The sequence below is a fragment of the Calidris pugnax genome, unplaced genomic scaffold (genome assembly GCF_001431845.1).
Source record: "Calidris pugnax isolate Ruff unplaced genomic scaffold, ASM143184v1 scaffold54, whole genome shotgun sequence".
Classification (NCBI taxonomy): domain Eukaryota; kingdom Metazoa; phylum Chordata; class Aves; order Charadriiformes; family Scolopacidae; genus Calidris; species Calidris pugnax.
This window is the reverse complement of record NW_015090864.1, coordinates 13,156,636-13,178,689: the sequence shown is the minus strand read 5'-3', so window position 1 is coordinate 13,178,689 and position 22,054 is coordinate 13,156,636. Positions and strand designations below refer to the sequence as shown.

Sequence of the window (22,054 nt, the reverse complement as noted above, 5' to 3'; positions counted from 1 at the left end):
AATCTCTATTTTAAAAAGTGTGTGTCAGAATGAAAGTGCTACACTGAATATTTCTCTGCATCTAAAATGTCTTAATTTCTAGAATTGTGAACTTGTGGTATTTTGAAAAATATTGACAAAAAATAGTTTCACAAAGGTGTCAGTGTGTGTAAAAAGCAGTAGCAGTTTTGATCTGCCTTTACTGAAGCGCTAGAAGTTTCTCTGGCCCTCAATAAGCAGGGATGTGCTTCTGGTGTTGGTTCTTTGGTGGAGTCAGGATCTTTACATTACAGCCAAGTTATTCAAAACCCCGCTTTGTTGCATAAATGCATTATAAGCTATGTGTGGAATAATATATTTAATAAATATCAGTCAAAAGTATTCCACAAAAGCTGTTAGATGCTAACTCATGAACCATACCCTTGCCTTCCCATGGTTTGGTTGTCTCCCCTGCCTGTTCCTGAGTAGGCTTTTGCATTTTAGGTATTTTCTCTCACAAGCTGTTGCAGCTTTTCTTTTCCCTGTGCTTTACAGAGTATTGCCAGTCCAGTATACTGCCTCTTTTTCTTCCTATTTCTCATTTTAAGTTTCTCTTCTTTAGTTTATTTCATACCCTCTTTTCCTGTTTCTCTTGCTATTTCACGTATATGAAGCAGCTGCCCACTGCAAAATGTAGGGACTATAATAAGCAAAGCAACCCAGATGAAAGCTGAAATCCCTCTTGTGTTCCTGGCACAGATAGCAAGGACCTACAAAATCCTCTGCATTTAATCTTATTTTCAAAGTGGCATGTGGAAGAAAACAACCCAAAACCTAAAGCCTCTGTTCCTCTCTACCCAAAAGTACTGTAATTTTTTTCCTGCTGAACTTGCAACTGTAGTCATTGTTTTACAAATCAGAGATGCATATTTTAATATATGGCTTTAGTCTTAGGTATATACTGGTAGGAAAAAGAAGATTAGTGACCAGTTCTTCCTGCATTGCTCCAGATCCTTGGGCAATTTGCAGTGGATTGAGATCTATGTATGTTAGGTCCTTGTCCCATTGGTTCAGGTGTTAGATGGGACATCAGCATTATGACATCAGCTGACTGGTATCTAGCAAATGTGACGCCCATCCACAAGAAGGGTTGGAAGGATGATCCTGGGAACTCTGTCAGTCTGACCTCGGTGCCTGGGAAGGCCACGGAACAGATCATCCTGAGCGCCATTATGCAGCGCATGAAGGACGCTCAGGTGATCAGGCCCAGTCAGCACGGGTTCATGAGGGGCAGGTCCTGCTTGACAAACCTGATCTCCTTCTATGGAAGGAGATCGCTTGGTGGATGAGGGAAAGGCTGTGGATGTGGTTTACCTGGACTTTAGCAAGGCCTTTGATACAGTTTCCCACAGGATCCTCCTGGAGAAACTGACTGCCCATGGCTTAGATGGGGGGACTCTCCATTGGGTTAAAAACTGGCTGGAGAGCCGGGCCTAGAGAGTGATGGTGAATGGAGTTAAATCCAGTTGGCGGCCGGTCACAAGTGGTGTCCCACAGGGCTCGGTACTGGGACCCGTTCTCTTTAACATCTTTATCAATGATCTGGATGAGGGGATCGAGTGCACCCTCAGTGAGTTCGCAGATGACACCAAGCTGGGTGGCAGTGTTGACCTGCTGGAGGGTAGAGAGGCTTTGCAGAGGGATCTGGACAGGCTGGATCGATGGGCTGAGACCAACGGGATGAGCTGGGTCCTGCACTTGGGTCACACAACCCCAGGCAGTGCTATAGGCTTGGGGCAGCATAGCTGGAGTTGCCTGGCAGAAAAGGACCTGGGGATGTTGGTCGACTGTCGGCTGAACATGAGCCAGCAGTGTGCCCAGGTGGCCAAGAAGGCCAACAGTATCTTGGTCTGTGTCAGGAACAGCGTGGTGAGTAGGACCCGAGAGGTGATCATCCCTCTGTACTCGGCACTGGTGAGGTCTCACCTTGAGTGCTGTGTCCAGTTTTGGGCCCCTTACCACAAAAAAGACATTGAGGTCCTGGAGCGGGTCCAGAGAAGGGCAATAAAGCTGGTGAGGGGTCTGGAGAGTAAGTCTTATGAGAAGTGGCTGAGGGAGCTGGGATTGTTCAGCCTGGAGAAAAGGAGGCTGAGGGGAGACCTTATTGCTCTCTACAACTACCTGAAGAGGGTGTAGAGAGGTGGAGGTCGGTCTCTTCTCCCAAGTCACAGGTGACAGGACTAGAGGAAATGGCCTCAAGTTGCGCCAGGGGAGGTTCAGGTTGGATATTATACACTGAAAGGGTTATCAAGCATTGGAATGGGCTGCTCAGGGAAGTGGTTGAGGCACCATCCCTGGAGGTGTTCAAAAGACGGGTTGACATGGTGCTTAGTGACATGGTGTAGTGATGTTTGTTTTGTCAGAGTTAGGTTAATGGTTGCACTAGATGATCTTGAAGGTCCCTTCCAACCTAGATGATTCTAGATTATTCCAGCCAGAAAAACAGCAACACAGCAGTCCACTGACCTGAGAGTTAACTGGAGCAATAGCATGGCCTGCAGCAGATGACTAATTGGGCCTTTACTGAAAATTTGGTTTGGACTTGTTTCACTTCTGACTCATCTGTATTTTGGTTCCTGTGGTTGATGCACAAGGCATGAGGTACCTCCCTTTCCCTCTGCTTTCCAGAACATCGGCTTCCAGAAAGACAAATGCATGTCTAGTCGGTGCTCTCTGAGGATGAAAGTCCATATGCTGCAATAAATTTCATGCTGGAAAGCTGACAAAACTGCAGCAGTGGAGAAAAGTGAGTTAATGTTAAACTACTAGGCAATGACAGCTTTTCTCCTTGCTTAAAATTACATGCTGGCCTAGTAAATTCCCTGCTTTGGGTTTAGTTAATTCAGATATTTTAGTAGCTCTCAAAGACAAAGGACCCATTTAGTTTAATTTAAGCTGTTTATTGTTCTAGTGTGTCGTATTACAATGTAACAGGATTTTAATGTGAGCAATGTTGGTGATACTGAAGTCCTGCCTGGCCCTCTCTCCTGTCCCTGCAGGAGCTGATGCCAGAATATAAGAACGGAGAAGCATAACAATATTTCTTCAGAATACCTAGTTGCCCTAAAATTGCACCGTGGGAACTTCTTGAGCAGTTATTCTATACTTTGCAATTCTTAGTAAATTTTTCTTACAGGAACCTGCCTAATCCCTTTTGAACTCTTTGAAATTGTGGGAACTTACGTGACTTCAGTGTCTTGTGGAAAGTAATTCCACAGCATTAATGTTGCTGAAGACCATTCGTGTGGTTTGAATATCTCTGTACTAGTTGCATTTGTTCCCAATTTCTACAACATATTTCCCAAGTAGGAATATTCAAAACTCATTTTGAGGACGAAGTTAGATTTTTCTTTATTTTCCTATGTGCCTCAGTTTTTTGCATTTATCTGCACCTGCCATTTTGTTGACCAGTAAATGAGACATTCTTTGTAGCTGATGCTAGTTTTCTATATTATGTCCTGTCATCTGCAGACTTTGCAGCCTTATTAAATTCACATAATGGTTTTGAATGTGTTGAAAACCAACAGAGAACAATTGTTGAAAAGTGACGGTTTCATCGCGTGCTTCATTTCCCATCTTTTAATGAATTTATGCCTGGCCTTTCTGAACGCTGAATGTCTGCTCAGTTTCAGAGGCGGGTGACCTTGTTGAAGCCTTTCGGAAGCCCAGGTAGGTTGCATTGTTATACAAATGTTTGTTCCTCCTTTAAGGACCTTCAGAAAGTCTGGGAGACATAATGTCCCATTACAAAACTGCTTGCTTTACCCTCAGTGTATCCATGTACTTTAAATATCAGGACACTATTGTTAAAAATAGTTTCTCTAGAAGAGTAAGGCCTTCAGGTAAATACCACCTGTTCATCTTATGTGGTGATTCCTGAATGTGTGAAATTGTACTTTTTTCACTTTTAAAGGGCAGACAGAGTTTGATTTGGTATCTGCTTCTATACAGCACTCAGCAGCAAAACCTCTATTGTGACGTCAACTGTCTGTCCTGTTTTAATGAAAAAACCTTTGATGAGATTTGAAGTGAGGAACTGCTGTCCTGAGTGAAATGCCTCACTGTATTTAATTTTTTATTGGCAGATTAGACACAGGCCTTCAGAGTGGAAAATTTCATGTCTGCTTAGCAATTGCTTAAACATTTAATCTATGGTGTGACTAAATACATTCCTGACAGGAGTACAAATTGCTAATGATGTGGTTATTCTTCCCTGTCAGTAGATTCCCTCAGTAGATTGTCTTGGAGGAGACTTGATGAAATCATTCTGATTAGTGTGCTGCTTTAGGTATTATCTTTTCTGATTTAATATATTGTTTTTCTGATTTTCTTTTGTTATAGCAACTCTGAAAGCAGTATTGCAGCATGACATGAGGTGATTCTAACTGTTCTGTGGTAGCAATTCGCAGTTGGGTGTCTTTCAGGGTGTCTGCCTGATGGCCTGAGCACAGGTCAGAATTTTGGAATGAACATTGGGAAGTGTTGAGCTATTTAAAGCAAAAATACCTCAAAGGCATTGAACTTGGTCAGTTAAATTAGCATTTCCCTGCCAGGAAATAATAGGAAATGTTAGTCCAAAAATGTTACATAACATAGCATGTGATGTTGGCGTGTATCTTTCCAGTAGCCTTGGTAGATGGAACAATTCCCATAGTCAGGCAATAAGCTACTACTTAATAAATAAGCAGCACATAGTGTCATTATGAACGATTAGAAGGAGACTATAGCAAACTATGCCCAAGTTAGTGCAGCACTTTATGTGCATTTTCAATCAATTCCCTGGTACCTTTGTCAAGCAGTGTGTCAGGAAAGGCACAGGGGCAGCATGTCTGGAGTATGATGTGTCTGTTCTATCCCAAATTTTTATGTTATGATTAGGCAAAGAGCCAGTGGAGAAATGCACTTCTAAAAGTGTGTGCTTCACTGACTGTAGGCCAACTGGATGACTGGCTTTGAATTAGGTATCTAAAAGTAGCACTGTTAAGATTGGACAAGAGGGTCCTGTGGTCCCTAAGTATGTGCTCTTCTCTTTCTGGCTAACTGGATAGATGGAGGCCTGGAGCCCGATCTGCAGAGGTGTGGGTTAAGGCAAAATGGCACCAGGATTTTAGCGATGCATTGACATTATTCCTTTGCCTCAATTCCTCATCTGCAATGGAAATACCGGTACTCCCTTCAACATTTTTGTCTGTGCTGTCCATAATTTGACCTTGTGTGTGTTCTCTGCAATGTGTCTTTGGATTGCAGTTTCACAGTGACCTTCCCCCTTCTTACCTATAGCACAGGTATTCCTGTTCTGGGTTTGATCTGGTATGGTTTCATCTGCCTGAATTTTGAATGGCTGCTCCGGTCGGCCTCAAGACTTGCATATTATATGCAGTGGCTGTGTCCACAGGGCTGGGACAAAAACAAATACGAAGCTGTTTTTATCCCTTTTTCGGTTGCCCAGAGCTCATATTAAGAGCTAGAGAGTTGCAAGGTAGTGGATCTGAAACTAATTACTGCTCTGGGACTGAGTGTTACTTGTCCTGGGCATTAAGCCAATGCAATTTTGGGGATAATCCATGTTTGGGACAAGAACAAACATTTCTGTATGTAAATATATAAGACTTTTCTGTGGCTGTTTAAGGCTATTCACATATTCAGAGTAATACAGTAAATCACAATGAAGATGGATGGAGGTGTTTTAGATAATTATAAATTCACAGCAAATAACAAGATATCGATATACTGTTTATTATCACTTTGGTAATTTTACCTCCTACAGTGACAATTTTGCAATCTATTCAGTTGTTATAAGGTGCTTCTCCAAGGTCAGCGCTTACTGAGCTGACTCTTCTGAGAACAAATGTCAATTAAAGAACTCAATCAATGACTGAGAATAAATGTCAATTAAAGATCTGCAATTGTTTTCTTCAAAGTTTAATCTGTCTTTTTCCCCCTCTTCTTGCTCCTTTTTATTTGCCTGGTATATAGGACGCGTGAATGTGAGTTAAAGGGTTTTTGAGGAACGGACAAAATACCTGGAGGTTGCAGGTTTTTAGGTTTCAGAAGCTGTAGTGTCTGGAGTCTGGGCAAGAATTGCATGGATGTACATTGAGTAAACTGTATTCATTGTATGTCTTCTGGCACAAGTCTAAGGAGATTGAGCCTTCTGGGCTTGGGGATAGCACTACAGCTCAGTCATAGAAGTGCTCAGCGGCTCAGGTGTGTGTGTATATGCATACACACGGGTTTTAGCTGTACGTGTTTATGAGCTTTAGCATATATGCACAAATGTTGCGTTTCAGTGATGAGAGAGGTTTTTAATTTAGTGTTGGTGGCCTTTCAATTTGAGGTGGCAATCTGCATGTAGTACTGATTTTAACGCTGTATCTTGGTAGCATGGTAATTTGGTTGCCATGTGAATATAAATCTTCAAGGGAAATACAGAAAGCCTATTATTGTAGTTTACCAAGTATCCTGTGGTGTTCCTCAGAAAAGATTGCAAATTATATTTTTGCATATTAAAAAAGCAGCTGCTGCCCTTGAAGTCACAGATGCACCCGTTACAAGTATTTTATAATACATTCGCACTAAATTTTCTGAGAAATGAGAACAGATTATTTTTCTGTTTGCATTTCACGGATAACCTGTTAGCTGTCTGGTAAATATTTTAACTTCAAGTCACACAGCTCAGTAGTGAAGCAGAAGGAAAAAGGTCCTGGAAAGATGCCATTTTCACTGGCATTTATTAAAATAATTTCCGTAAGGGAATGAGGAAGGGTAAGCTTGACCTGCTCTGCTGGGCAGGTGCAAGGGCTCCTCAGAACCTGAGTCACTGTTATGAAGTTACTTTTCTCCAGATGAAGAGTTGAGCTGCAGCTCAAGCTCCTGTGCCTTGATTTGCAGAACATAACACATCCTTCAGGTCATTCCATTTCTTAATGATTCATGTGGCAATAATGTCTGTTTTTTGAGGAATGGTGAAAAGTCTACACCTCAGTTCAAAGCTGCAGATAAGGCTTCAATCTAAGATTCAAGTTTATAATGTCAGCTCAGCTGTGAAATGATGATGATGATTATGCTGCTGACTTTTTGCCTTGGTCTGTGTGTTCAACTAAAATTGGTTCACTTTCCTGTAGGTTAACCCAACAGTTCTGCTGGCTGGTATTGTGTGTTTCACTTAGTGACAAATAATCCCTCTCCAGCTGCTAACCTCTGGGTTAAATTTGTGGCAAGGGTGGCTGGGATCACAGCCAGCCTCAGCTGGGGCATCGGTGGCTTGATGCCTCTTGTGGTGGAGACCATGGTAGTACTGTTTGAATGTTTTGAAATGACAAGTAAGATTAATTTGGTATTGCAACACCTGGTATCATTTGTTTAGGTCTGTAGTGATACTGTGTTTATAAAAGATTTCACGTGTTGTGTTAAACAATTATCATAATGAGTGATAAGTGAATCATAATGTAATTTTTCTGATACATTTTTAGGAAGAAAAATAAGATTTTAAAAAAATTATTAATAATTTTTTTTAAGATTGTTTTACAACTGTTTGTATTCCATTCATTCTACCTTTTGATCTAATAGGGCAAAAGTAAATTAATTTTAAAGTGATGTATATGTCAAGTAAAAATGCATCAGGGAAAAAAGCGTTTGTGGTGCTCAGTATCACCAGGGCATTACAGAAATGCATAAATTTCACTTTGAGGTTAATAGGACAGCAGCGTTGTTCCTTTTGTTGCTACACATGCCGTAAGTGGGGCACGAGTGACACTGACAAAAGCAGGCAGTAGTTCAGGTGTTAACAAAACCCCCTGGAAACAGGTGGTGAAGGGTCCAGGTGGTGACATTCTGCTGCCTTACGCAGAAATGTACTTGGAATGGGGAGACACCAGCCTGTTTCTGATGGGATGCGTGCCCACACGGTCACATCTGCGCTGCCTGAGCTGGCTCTGTGTCATTTAATGCAGGAGGATTATTAAAAGAGAAGGTGAAACTGGGGAACTTGAGTACCGTGTTCTCAAGTGGCAAAAAGTGGTGTTTAGTAACAAAATGGAAATGTTGGCAGTGAGAAAATGAGCAATGACGGGAGATGCACAGCAAAGTGCAGAAGCATGAAGCAAAATACCCTTTTAAAAGTGTGCACTGTCATTCCTCGTTCCATCTTGCATTGCCTGACCTGAGGGCAACCACATGATATTAGGTTATTGGGAAGAAATTTTGTGGGAATAATTATAAATTAATCATAGAATAAACTAATCATAGAATGGTTAGAATTGGAAGGGACCTCAAAGATCAAGTTCCAACTCTCCTGATATGGGCAGGGACACCTCCCACTAGACCAGGTTGCTCACAGCCCCATCCAATGTCTTCATATTATTGCTTATATTACTTAAAATATTCAGAGCAGACCATGCTTCTGAAAAAATGATGTCAGGGCTTGCCCTGACTTTTGTGTTCCAACAGCAGAACTGAAATGTTGTGTGTATGTTTCCTTGCCTTTGGGTGGGAAGCATCCAAGCTTCTCTTGGCTTCAGCTTTGATTCCCTGACAGTGTGTTCACTCAGGTGAGCTGGGGCGAGGGGTTGTTTGCAGACCTGAGACCTGAGGGAGGCTGCTGGGTCTCGCTCTGGCTGCCTGAATCCGCAGGGCTGGAACCTGCTCCCTACTGGATGCCAAGAAGTCAGGAGCAACACGAGCTCTTCGGCGTGTTGGACTTGCAGGTCTCCACTTGCTGTCCCAACGTAATCTTTTCATTCTAAAAATCTGCTTATATCCTCAGTGTAATGGAAATGGAGGTACAGAATGAATTTTTGTCTATGAAAACCAGTAGTGTTATAGGGAATGCTGTCCCTCATCTCTAAAGTCAGTTTGTCTGTATTCCAGAACATGTCCGCTTTATATCGCCTGATAACCTGCATATGAACCAAATTTTGGGTCCAGTTGTGATTCTTCGGCTAGATTCTGTTGAATGCTTCATGAAAAAAATAATAATTCTCTTATAAAACACTGGCAGGGGGCTTTCTGGGAGCACAGTTTTCAGCTGAGTTTCTCTCAGTGTCCCCTGTGCTGCAACACGTCTTGAGCGCGCTGGCAGGAAGGAAGGGAGGCGTGCACACACACGGCCTTGTCATCACTCTCGCTGTTTTTAACAGGAAACTGGTTTTGCTGGAAAATCTTAAAGGCACCATATTTGAAAAGTTGCTTGTCTTTGCTAGCCTTAGATTTCCATTTGATACGTGAAGGGAAAATAACATTCTTTATATCAAGATATTTTGACATAAAGAACTGTCTTTTAGAGTAGAGCATGTTCTCTGTTCCTTTATTGTATTTTATTTTATTTACACCTCAGGTGTTTTTAGGGTACTGTAATGAAGAATCATGCTTTACATTATACTCAAGAGCTGGAGAAGCAGTATTTGGGTATGATGTAAAAACACATACACGTGGCCATATATTTGCATTAAGCACTTTTTACAGTGGACAGTTCTGTTTAAGGAGTGAGAATGCTCTTGAGCATGAAATTGTTGGCCTCTAAGTATGTGCTAAGTTCGTCATGTAATGTAGAAAAATTGCCTTTTCCTCTCTATGTTCCTGAGAAGGAGTGGAATGGATCTGTTTGCATTTTTTTTCTTATCTATCAATAAAATTTCTAAGCTTCATTTTTGTTACAATTACAGCAAAAACTAATAAATGCAGTACTTCAGTATATGAAAGACATTTAAGAGATGAACTTGAGAGGGAGAAGATTTATTAATTTGTATTTTTTCTGTCCTAAATACAAGGAGATGTTAAAAAAGAGACTTACATACCACATTGTGCCAGCTAATCTAATTTGCTCATGAGATGGGTCTAGTTGGGAGATACTGCTGTGAAAAGGGAAACAAAGGCAGATTCTGAGAAATGATAAAAACCTTAAAAATCCTGGCTACGGACCTTGTTCAGCCTTGTTCTGTGAAAAGTTATATATGTGATTTTCCTTCTAGAAGAGAAAATAAATACAGCTGTGTCTGTGAGAACTACCCTGTGCTGTAGCTTGGCTGACAGGTGACGAATAACTACAGAAACAAGCGTTATTTGCCACAGAGGGCTCGTTTTATTGATGAACTATCTCTGTGCCTCCTCGAAGACCAAGATCAGAGCAGAGCCTGGAACAGAGTCACCGTGTAATTGGAGCTTGCTGAGAAATGTCGTGCCCGCCGTTGGCTTGGAACGGCACGCAGAGAATAGCGTAGCTCCAGGGGAGCAAAGATCATATCCAAGTTTTTCCAGTGGCCTAGCCAAACCTGAAGGAGTTTGCCCTTCCAGCCAATTGCCTCCTGAAAGCTTTCCAATTTCCAACTTTCTTTTCTTCTCATGATCAGTGTTCAAAAGCACTGGAACGTCATCATTAACATTTGTTTTTACAGGAAGGCTACTGGCAGTAACACAGCTGAGAGGCATTTTCATTTGGGGTAGATTAGTTGCTGCTTACACAAGACATGAAATACTCTAAAAAGGTACAGATAAATCTTGTGATCTGATACTGATAAATCTTTGTGCTGTGACTCTGTGGTGTTTGAATGGCACAAGCTGAAACTTCTAGTAGTGGATCTCACATCTTGGAAGCTTTAGTGTAAAAGCAGATGCAGTTATTGCTATTACCCAGTGAAATCAGCCTGTACAATTCAGTCTTATTTTGACTTGAAAGCTGTTAAAACTTCTGAACAGAAAGTATCCTAGTGCTTTGTTTATTTTTTCATCCCAGGGAATTATTTTAGTCCCACTGCTTGGTGCATCCCACGTTTTAGAGACATTAATGCACAGAAGTCTCAAATGGAAACTTTAGTACTAGATTTAGTCATACGATTTTCCAAATGGAAGACTGTATCATGGCTCCATGGCATAAATCACAATGATTTAAATAAAGTTTAAGAAAATGAATAATAATGGTGAAAGATTGCTTTCTTCAGTCTTGTTTATTTGCTCTGTCTTCTTTTTTAAAGTAGTCTTTGCTCTTTTGCTTCATTTGTCTAGAGGCAAATGAGGGAGGTCCTCTTGGCTGAGGCACCCATTTAACTCTTACCAACTCTTGAGGGAATCACAGTAACATAATAATGTTTAAGGGAATATTTCCATTACTATACATTTAAATGGCTAATTGCTATTGGTAGAGGGGAGCAGCCCACCAGAGTAAAAGAGAAGCAGAAAAACATAAGGTGCAACGAGACTTTTGAAATTTATGTCAGCAGTTTTTTTCTAGGTTCAGTGTTGGGGAAACATCCTCCCTGGTCTGGGCCTGGAGAATACTGTTTCTGTTTCCCTTCCCACAGATGACATCAGCTCATCCGTAGGGGCTGGTACGCTGAAAGCCACAGCAACAGCTTTGCTCTTTCTGCCAGCTGGGGAAACAACATCTCGGGTCCTGCTGGCACCATGGAGGTGGCATCGGGGTGCACCAAAAGCCCTGCCCTTGATGTCTCCATGAAAGCCTGTCCCTTCCCTCGGGTCACCTGTGCTTCCCGTTCCCTCTGCTCCCGTGGAGATTGTTTTCTCGTCCCTTTCGAGAGGCTTCCTGGAAACATGTAGGGCTTAATCAAACATTGCTCATTGCTTGCATTCTTTTAATTTCTTGATAAGCAACTTTGTGGTGTTTCTGTTGTTTTCCACCCACCAGGCCACGCTGGGCACTTGCTCTGTAATGTCAGGTTGTGGGTGAGGAAAAGGTGGCAGAGAGGTTAAATAGTTCGTGCAGTGCCCAGTCAGCTGCAGTTTCCTCTGTGGCATGCCCTGGATGAGTCTGTTCTTTTCTTACCTGAAGTCCCTTTAAATAGCTAAGAAAAAAATACCTTCTGGAAAGAAAATACATAGATTGATTTAAGTTTTTAGGCATATGATAGGTCATTAAACTAACGTGCCACACCATCTTTCTTTCCCAGCAGTGGTGGCTGTGCAGTAGCAGTGACAGTGCACGGTCCCAGGGGTGAAGGGAAGGAAGGAAAGTAATTTCACCAGATTATTTCAAACCTGTTTAAGTCTAAAACAAGTGGTTTACTCAGTTTAGACGTTAGTTCCTTATTGAATCAGCATCAGAGCTTTGGCAGTGCAAACTTACCCAGCTTTCATTGTTCAAAAGGAAGGAAATAACATTTTTCTGTTAGAGTAAACACATTTTCAGACCTGCTTCCTGTGCCGCAGCCCACATGCGCTGTTATAAAAGCAGCAACTGTGTTGGTTTTTCCTTTTTGTGTCACGGCAGAAGCTTTGATGCGTGTTGCTACACATCAGAAGTTAGTTGCTGCAGCACCCATCCTTCATCCTCTTGTGGTGCTTGTCTCTATCTCAATAGACTCAGTTGAGTTGAAGAAACTTCTTTTTTTGTTTTGTTAAAATTTTGCTGTGAAAGATTTAGTCTCATCCTTTTCTGTGTTTGTCTTGCATAATGTATTCTGACCACGTCTTAAAATGTAGCTCTTTGTGAAGAATTGCAGCAAAGTTTGGTGCAATTTTAGAAAGTTTGCAGTTGTGCCACTGGGATTTGTGCTTAATAATTTAAATATTGCTATTTCTGAAGATTTTATAGAACTAAAGCTAGAGGGCCATGGGAGCATCTGATCTGACCTGCATATGAATCATAAGGCAGTAACTTGCATGTAGTTATTCTTAAATTGAGCCTAAATACTCGTGCTTGGCAAAAGCCTAAAGATGTTTGGCTGAAGCAATCTTCTAGAAGGGAAAAACATCAAAATAAGTTGAGTTCTGTGGGTGTGGAGCTTCAGAGCCTAATTATCCTCCTTTTTTTTTTTTTTTTTTTTATCCAAGTTTATAATTAAGATGTTTCGGCTTTCACTTTCCACTGCTTTTATTATGTTGAATGCTAAGTCAGAGAGAGCTTTTAGTACTTTTCTCCCCTCCCGTCCCGTCCCCACCCCCATGAAGGTACATGTGAGCTGCAGCCACCTCCTGGTTTCCCTTTTTCATCAGCAAAGTGATTTGAATGCAGACTCTCATCTGAAGGCATTTTCTGCAGTCCTCCTCTCATTCTTGTAGCTCTCTTCTACGCTGATCTGAACTTTATTCTTATCCTTTTAAAAAGTGCAAACTGAGGCTGTATTCAGTTTTTTTTTTTCTCAGTAATGGTTTTTAAGATTTTGTTTTAAGATTTAAAATCTTGCCTGGGCTTTAGCCCAAGTCTGAAACTGAACTGTTTTACAGTTCGCTTCTTTTTATGGTCATATTTGAGTGCAGCTACTGTGGCTTGAGGAACCAAGTTTCTCACGGTGTACCCGGTGAATCTCATTGTGATCTTCTGGTGGTTGTCCTAAGCTTCAGTGCAGTTATGTACCGAAGAAAGTTAGATGCAAAATGTAATTATTTTTCTTGGAGAGACTGAATTTATTTCAACATGATAAATCAGAATGCTCATTATGATTCCCGCTATTTTGCCATGCTGCTAAGCAAAGAAGAGAATGCAGTCCTAAGTATATTTCCATGTATTTGTGCCTCTGGTCTTGCCCAAATCCTCCAAAATTATATGAATTCTGTTAGGCATATGATCTCTTAGCTAAAGTGTACTTAAGGATGACTTTGCTTTGGCTAACCAAACATTGGGTTTGATTTAAATACACATCTATATAGACATATACATGTGTATGTAGGCATGTATTTATAGACACACACCTTTGGTTCCTTATCCTGAGAGGACAAACCCCTGAAATTTTCATGGGGCCTCACACTGTTTGGGCAGTTTCAGAATGGGAGCGATGTTCTGTATAACTTAACAGTTCTTTAGAACCATAACCAAAGAAAAAAAAAGAAAACCTGATCAAACCTGATCTTTCAACTATGAAAAGATGTAAGAAAATATCCCACATCTGTTTAACTGGAAAGAACATCTACAGTGAAAGGTTTTTGATTTGTACTCTCTATGAGACAGTGACTTTTTCTTAGAAGCTGATTTTGGAGTACAGGGTAACTGTTGTAAGAAATACCCACTTTAAATCTTTCCTTTGTACGGCTGTGATGAGTTACAGAGCAGGCTGCTAGCAATGGAGAAAATTTTTGTGCAGATTTCAGTAATTGAAATTCTGGCTCTTATTTTCCTCTCTTTGAATATTAGAGTGTTGCTTATGTGAGTTTGCATCTCTCTGTATCTTCAACCAGTCCATTACAAAATGGGTAAATATTTCATATTGTGGCTGTTTTTCATGATTCTTTTCAAATACTAGAAAGAACTACTGATAGCAATAAAGCAGTATGAATCTATTACTTTTTTTAGGGTGAAGGTAACCTTTTGATGGATAATGTCCTTTGGTGATGAGTTATTAGCTTCAAATATGTGTCTATCATTCCATCTCTTTCTCCAGTAACATGGTTTCTAATGACAGAGTTGTGAGAATTTGTCCCCAGATTCAAAAAAGCATTTGTTTTCAAGTTGTTCAGTAAATTAAGACAGCTAAGATCAAACAGGTGGCTTGTGGGATGCTCTGATTTCCCTGGTGCTTTTTCCCGGAGGAAACTGGGAATGATCAAGTTGCAGGTACATGCCAAGCAGTGAAAGCTTTCTTCTGCTTGCAACCCCACAAGACCTATGCTGTTCCTCAAAGGGGAGGTAAGGACCCACCTCACAGCAGCACTTGTCTTCTTCTGCCCACCTTGTGCTGGGTAACCTGCCCTGGCAGGCTTTGCTGCTCTTTATACCTATGTTCTCCTCCTCTGAGTTTTGTGCAGGCAGTATGAGAAAGATGGATGGATGTGTTTGATGGCTGCTGTTGCTGGGGAGGATGTGAGAGAAGGGATGTGGAGAGAACACGTGGAGCTTTGTGGGGTTCAGCAGTGGGAAGGAGCCCCAGGCACTGCCTGGCAGCGGGTAGCTGCCTCTCCCGGGATGGTTCCCAATCCCTGCTCTGGCCTCTGCAGCTGCTGAGGCTGGATTTTGCTGGCCTTCTTTCAGCTCCTGTCTGAAGTTTATCCAAGAGCCAGTGTTTTTCAATAGTTCATGTTTTTTTTTTCAGAAAGACTTTAAGTGCTCTGTTGGTTTACTGCTTCTGCATAATAGCCTTTTATAACACAGGAACCCTAAAGAGTTGCAACTTGACTGCAAGATGTGGCAATTGGTTTTCCTTTCTTTTTGGCCCAGGGAGCAGACTGTAAGCCTGTACCCGGTTATTATTACTCCCCAGGCAGATAATTTTCTGGGCCTGAAGGAAAGGAATGCTTGTCTTTTCAGGGGCAGTGTTCTTAAGTTGAGTTCAGTTTCATGTTACTGGTCCTGTTCTGTTGACTGAATTTGCATTGCTGTACTTTAAAAGATTTGTAGAAAGACTGACTGTAGTGGTTTTTAAAAAAAAAAGGGGGGGGAGGGCATTTTTTTGTTGATGATGTATTGTGCCGTTTGATAAAAGATGATGAGGATGATAAAAGACAATGTATTTTGTCATTTTAAAATGCTGATTGCTGTTTATTTAATGAATTACATCTTGAATTCCACTTAATGGAAAAACTGCCCTGAAACGGAAAACAATCTTTACCAGCACTATATCTTGATGAGTGATTCCTTTTTCTTCTATGCCGAAATACTATGCAGAAAGTAATAGGAAAATATTCTTCCTAATTAACAGTGCTTTCAAGTCAGAACTTCTAGTAGTAAGATGACCTTCCTGGAATCTTCCCCAAGCATGGCTGCAAACTGAGGTTTCTGGGAGAATCAGAATTACTTTCCTTTGAAATTCTTAGATATTTTTTTTTTCTTTGTGGGTTTGAGAGTAATAGTAAGCCCGCTTTTCCAGTTGCTTTTCCGAGTTTCTGGGTTTTAACTTGCAAATAAGATCATGTTTATTTCAGAAGTTATGTCCAGGTACCAGCAACATGTCATGCTGGTCCTCTCATGGGCTGCAGAATGCAGGGAGAGGAAAAAGAAACCAAGAGAGCATGAAAGGGGAAAATACAAATAGTACATTTGTAGAGAGGTCAGAAGAAAAAAGCAGTGAAGTGGAAAACATAGTAAAGAAGGGGATGGGAGAATAAAGTGTGGTGATGGGGGGTGAAGAAACAGGGAAAGCTGTAGACAGGAGAACTTGGCTCCTGGGCAAAAAGACTTTGTTTTGTTTTCATAAGACTTTGGGTTTAATTTCCAGTTTTGCTGAGCTTTCACAGAGATATGAGAGGGGAGTGACACAAATGTAGGAAGCCTGGGATAATCACAGAAGATAAACATATCAGTGCTCATATGTAATCTCACATAAATGCCTGCATCAAGTGCAAGAGAATGTCTATCTAGAGATCAAAAGAATGTAAGAGAATTAAGGTTGAGATAGCCACACTGGAAGAGCAAGAAAATAATAAAAAATGATGTGATATTTTTAGTAGCCTGCTCTCAAGAGGATGCAGGCATATAAGAGTTTTGACAAATTGGTAGTGGAGTGGAATTTGGGAACAAGTAAATTCAATGGATTTTAACCTTGATAGGGAAAATAAAATTCATGCAAGTTCGTATAAGCTGTGATAGATTCGAGTCTTTACACTGGTGTTTCTTAGGACTGGTTTGGTTTGGTTTTTTGGGTTTTTTTTAGAAGTTTTTACAGCAAGGAATACGTTCATCTGTGAAATATCAGGAGAGTTCCAAGTTTTTGTAATCTTGACCATTTAAAACACTCTGGCCTAGACTTAATTTGTTTACATTCAGCTGCAATATCTACTTATTTTAGTCCCATCTAATCGTAGAAACCCATTTATCTACAGATGGTTGTGTATTCGTTTTATAATAGTTCTTCTATAATGACACATAACAAGCTGTGTTCTTGTGCTCAGCAATGGCTTTGGGGCATGGTGGGAAGAAACCAATGGTAAATTGATAACTCCTGACTTCTTGTGTACAAAGTTTTCAGGCTGCTTTATCTGTTTTAATCCAAAAGCAGCCTTTAGAAAGAATCCCAAATCTGTGTTGAATCAGATGATTTGCATGCCAAAAACTGTGAAGAAGGTTAAAAAAGTGGACCTCAAGATGGATTTTGTTTTATAATAGCTGCTTCAGTATGTAAACTTGGTCTTATTAAAAAGAATGAGAAAATCTGTGTAGTATGTAAACTTGGTCTTATTAAAAAGAATAAGAAAATCTGTCCAATACCATTGGATAATCAGAGACGTTTTTGTGCTATTCTCTCTTTCTTTCTTTATTTCCAGATTTGAACATGGAATTCAACCCATCAGATCATCCACGGGCCAGTACGATATTTCTCAGTAAATCACAAACAGATGGTAGGTTACTGAATTTATTACAGTATTTGCTATTGCACTTATCTCTAAACCCTTTGTTAGAATGCATGTGATTGATAGTCTTTTATATAATTCCCCTCTCAAAAAAAGAGGCTTTTATAGGCATCATGGTAGAGTTGAAAAAAGTCACACCTTTAGTTAATTATTTTGTAGAAGGTACAGGTTTGAGTCCTGTCTTGTCATGAAATTGTGAAGTTCCAAGTTATTGTTGTATCAGAATTACAAATATAGATAAAGCTTAATATAATTATATTTTTAAAATATTTTCCCTAAATAAAACATTTTCTCTGTGTGTTGTTTTTTTTTAAACTCTGAACATTAGGACAAGCTTCTTGGAAATGTGTGAGGACTCTCTTCTTGAGAAAATGCCAGTTTACATTAGCTAAGAAGACAGTTCAGAACTTCTTCTGATATAGCTAATACTGTAAATGAACTCAGTACTAGACTTTAATAATAAAACAATCCCCATCCGACCCAAACATTCTCTCTTCTCTCATTATGGATTTGATATGATCATATATTTGTCTGGAGTATTTTTTTAATTCATAGACAAAATCACCCCTCTGGAATTATCTCTGTTAAGTAGGCCTCTTGATAGAGTTAGCAGAATAGAAGCCATTTTTTCTGGCTTTTTCATTCCCTGTTGGACATGTATGACATGTTGTTTTAGAAGTAGATGAATAATCGATGCAAAACACATTATTTTCTACCAAGGCTTTCAAAGCAGTTTCTACGTTGTAATTCTGACTGTTCGGTATGAATTCTTTGTCCTTCTTTCTGCTGCCTATAAATGCCGGTTTTGATTTACACTGTAAATTGCAGTGTCAAGCACATCACTTTAAAATAATATAGTTTTCACTTACTGTATATTTTTTGCTAGTTTTTGAGCATGACTAGAACAAAGAGGATATACATTTAGGCCCTAATTGAGGAGTTGATTATGTGAGTACCTCTTTTGACCTTCAGATTGTCCTTCTGAATTCAGCCCTGCTTCTGTCAGTGCCTCCTTATGTGGTTGTAGATGTGATTTACCATTTGGTAGTCTGTAAAATAAATATGACAATATTTCCATAGTACAATTATATTATGAAGTTTGATGTCTGTTTTATGGTGTTTTTATAATGATTTGAGACCGTATAATCCCATATGGATGCTATCTCTTTCTTGTTACAGCTTGTTGAAAGAAAGTACAAAAAAAATTCCAAGTCCAACAACTAAAATTTTGACCTGATGATTAGTCTGACTTTCAGTAATAGTGGTTAATTTATTGCAGTATGGAGTTAATTGTAAGCATTTTTAAAAATGACAGTTTACACCAATGCTAGAGTTGGTCTATGAAACTTTGTTCTAGTTTACGTAATACGAAGAACATATTTTTGAGTGAGAACAATTAATTTAGTGAAACAACATAGAAGTGTTATCAACGGGAGTGTAAGATCTGTTGAGCTATCCTTGATCATGGTGGAAAAAATCCAAAGGCTATTTTGCTTGTACAAAAGAATAAAGATTCTGCAAACGTTTATCTACTGATATATTGCCAATAACCATCCTGTTCTGATGGGATAGCTCACAGAAGTAAGCATTTCGCTTGGCTGTACTTTGGGCCCGTTGTGGAACCAAGTGAGCACACTATTCAAGGATATTGCCTAACACCAAAATGCAATAAAATGCTTTTTAAGGGAAAAATATATGGGTTTTCTAGGGTGTTGTAGGGTTGTATTCTGACAGCCTGCTGCGAAGCCTAGGCACCCCCAAGACTTCTTAAGACAATGTAGAAGGGGAGAGCTGAGCTGGCAATGTTGAAAACATCTAACTTGGGCATGTAACTATGTCTCTCCATCACTTGCCTAGTTTTGGGCTGGCAAATCTTCCTGTTGACTGTAAGCAAAAATATTTCTATAGGTAAGACCTGCAGACATTTAAAATACCTGTACTGGAGAGCTGAGGGGCTTCATGACTCAAGATTTTGTCCAAGATCTGGCTGTGACTCTTGAGTGTACATCACGTGTTTGTACAGTGGGAAATGGCCAAGCCCATCACTATGTGGTAGAGGGACTTGGCAATGTTACCTTCAGGCAGTTCCATGTTTGACTTTCTAGTAGCCCTGTACTCTTTCAGTCCCACTGGTACTGGTAATCTTGTAGGACTGTCCTGGTGTAGGAGCTGTGCTTGAGCTGCTTGTGATCAACACATGAGTGAAGAGCAACAAGCTGGCTACCTCAAACCTAATGAGACAGGATGTGACATCTCTGGATATTATATGTCTGAATTTCCCATTGTTTTGTGAAGCTTGGATGCCATACTAAGCATCTAAACTGGTCCTCTCCCTCTTAGTTGGTGTTCTGAATGAATCTTTAATTACCTGAGAGTTCAATGTAGAGAAGTTGAAGACATAACAAATATTAATTCGATTCCTAACTAAAGTAGCTTTTCTAAATCTTTCCAACACTTTGTGGGAACTTTCTAGGTGCTGAATCTTACATGAGTAATTCTCTCTGCTTAGGGAGCTAGTAAAGAATATTACCTTTTATCTCTTTAACTTCTGTGAGTGCCTTATGCAAGTTCTCCCTTGTTGCTGAATTTGGGCTGTAAGCAGGATGGTCTAGGTGACTGAAAAGCCATGCACTATTTAGTGTGTGGTTGGGATTAAACCAGGGTTTCCAAACCTTAGCATACCAGTAATGTAACTTCCTTTCCTTAAAAACAGCAAGAGGAAAATGGTTGCTACTTCAGGGCGCTGGTAACAGTCTTTTCTGTAAGTGGGTTACAGCTGCCCACCTCTCCTGACTTGCGTTAGGCTTTACACATCCAATGTGCTGGCTGAATTTTACATTATCAGTACAATGATGGGCTTCAGACAAAGAAGGGTTTGAAATTGTATTTATTCAGTGGACAGAAGTGAAGGAAGCTGTACTTACTCTTTAATATTAACCAAGACCAGTCTCCTATCTCAGATAAAACAAAAAAAAGATTTTAAAACTCCCCAAATATGAGACATTTTTACTGATGTAATCCTCAAGGATTTTGTCTTTGATCCTGATATGGGTAACATTAAGATAGTCTATAGACATTGTACAGAGAAAGTTTCTATTATAGCTCACTGAAAAATACATACATACATACACACAAACACACACACATACATATGTATGTGTATGTGTATTTCCTCACTCCCTTTTTTTTTCAGGATTAAATATTTTCCTACTACTGCAAAGGTTCAACAATAAGAGTTGAAAGTGCCTGCAGAAATAGGAACATGTCATTGACCTTAAAATGAGGAAAACTTAGACAATTTGGCAGCATCTCAGTCTCCAGTTGAGGAGTTCCATTCCAACTTTCAGGTTTTAAAATATTAGAAAGAAAGTAGAAGTTTAATTGTTTAAACTGGCTCTAAATCTGTTCAGCTTCATTTCCTCAAAACCCCATGGTTGAAAGCCAAAAGCCTGGAGTTGCAGTTAGGAGTTAATGCTACGAAATTATATTATATAATTAATTATATGTTATAATATGGTCTGGTCTGCTGAAGACTGTACTGTGCTGTGTGAGAAGTGCAAAGTGTTGTTAAACTGACTGAAGCCAAGTGATGAAATTACCGCTTTACAGTCGTTTTAGCTTGGCAGAAGTAGCCTTTTGCCTTGTGCAATAATTGGCTTTCCCTTGTTTAAAGGGAGGGTTGTGATCACAAAAGAGAGTGGTTATGGCAAAATGGGATTCTGCTATGCCTGATTCCCAATTGGCATGTATTCTGGAAAGAGCTGAGCCTTACACTGGCCCAGGAGGACAAAAGCACAGTTGCCTTCGTGGAGTCCATCACTAGAGAATTCAGACTGACTGAATTTCTGTTACATGGGGAAAAGAAGGAAAAAGAGGTCAATGTGGTGTTTGGAATAATGCGCAGCTTGAGCAGGGAGGAGTGAAGGGTGTGTCTAAATACATGACATGTAAATAAATGCACAAATATATTCTTCTGGGAATGGAAGCAGCAAATGGGCATGAGCTGTGAGTGTTACTCTTGCTTTGGTAAATTGATTATTGTACTTTCATGGGGAGTTGAATAATGGATACAGAACAGAAAAACTAAGGTAGGGGAAAAATGGTGATTAAAATGGAATGTGGAATGTATGTACAGGCTGTCTTTATGGGATTTTACCCATAAGAACTTTGTATGTGGTATAATTGTTTGTGATTAAAACACTGCTAAATACTTAATTGTGTTCAAAATTTCACAGTTAATGGGTGTTAATTTTCAGTTATGTACTCTTATTAGGTTTACATGCAGCTTATCAGAATTGTTTACTGCCTGTACATTGCAATATGCAATGCTAGACAAATACTTCAACTATTCTTAGAAATTAGTATCTACCATCATTTTGTTGTTTCCCTTCAGATTTCTTATGTCCCTTACTGGTGCTAAATGCAGTGTGTGGAACTTAAGTGTAGTGCAGTGTTTTAGCAGGATTTCAAGCAGTTTAACTATTTACTAGATGATCAGAGTTTTCCTGCTGTTCCTGTTTAATTCTGTTTACAATGTCCGTAATTGTGGATCTGAGCATGTTCTAAGTGACATGGCTAACATCTGTCATGTGTGATTCTCCTTTCTGCTCCCTGGGAGGAAAATTATGTAAGGATTTTTTAAAGTTTTTTTTCTTATTTTCTTTTCATTTTATGTCTGCATTAAACACAATTATTTCACAGTATTCACACATACAGCTTTGTTTATGTGAGATTGCTTGCTTATAAAAAATCACAAATAATGGCTTCTCATCCAACAGGGAATGGACAGGCTATCCCACCATTATGT

General features: G+C 39.8%; 1 protein-coding gene across 8 annotated transcripts in view; it reads left to right on the top strand.

Annotated features, from left to right (window-relative positions):
* CCNY (cyclin Y) overlaps positions 1-22,054 on the top strand; it is a 124,301-nt gene that overhangs the window by 56,785 nt on the left and 45,462 nt on the right. For 3 of the 8 annotated variants that reach the window (XM_014945099.1, XM_014945100.1, XM_014945101.1), the window contains one exon: positions 17,161-17,235. In XM_014945099.1, the coding sequence (XP_014800585.1) occupies positions 17,161-17,235 (75 nt within the window). Of the gene's footprint in view, positions 1-17,160; positions 17,236-21,862; positions 21,875-22,054 lie in introns of those variants that run through there. The other 5 variants (XM_014945098.1, XM_014945102.1, XM_014945097.1 and 2 more) reach the window with 4 other exon arrangements.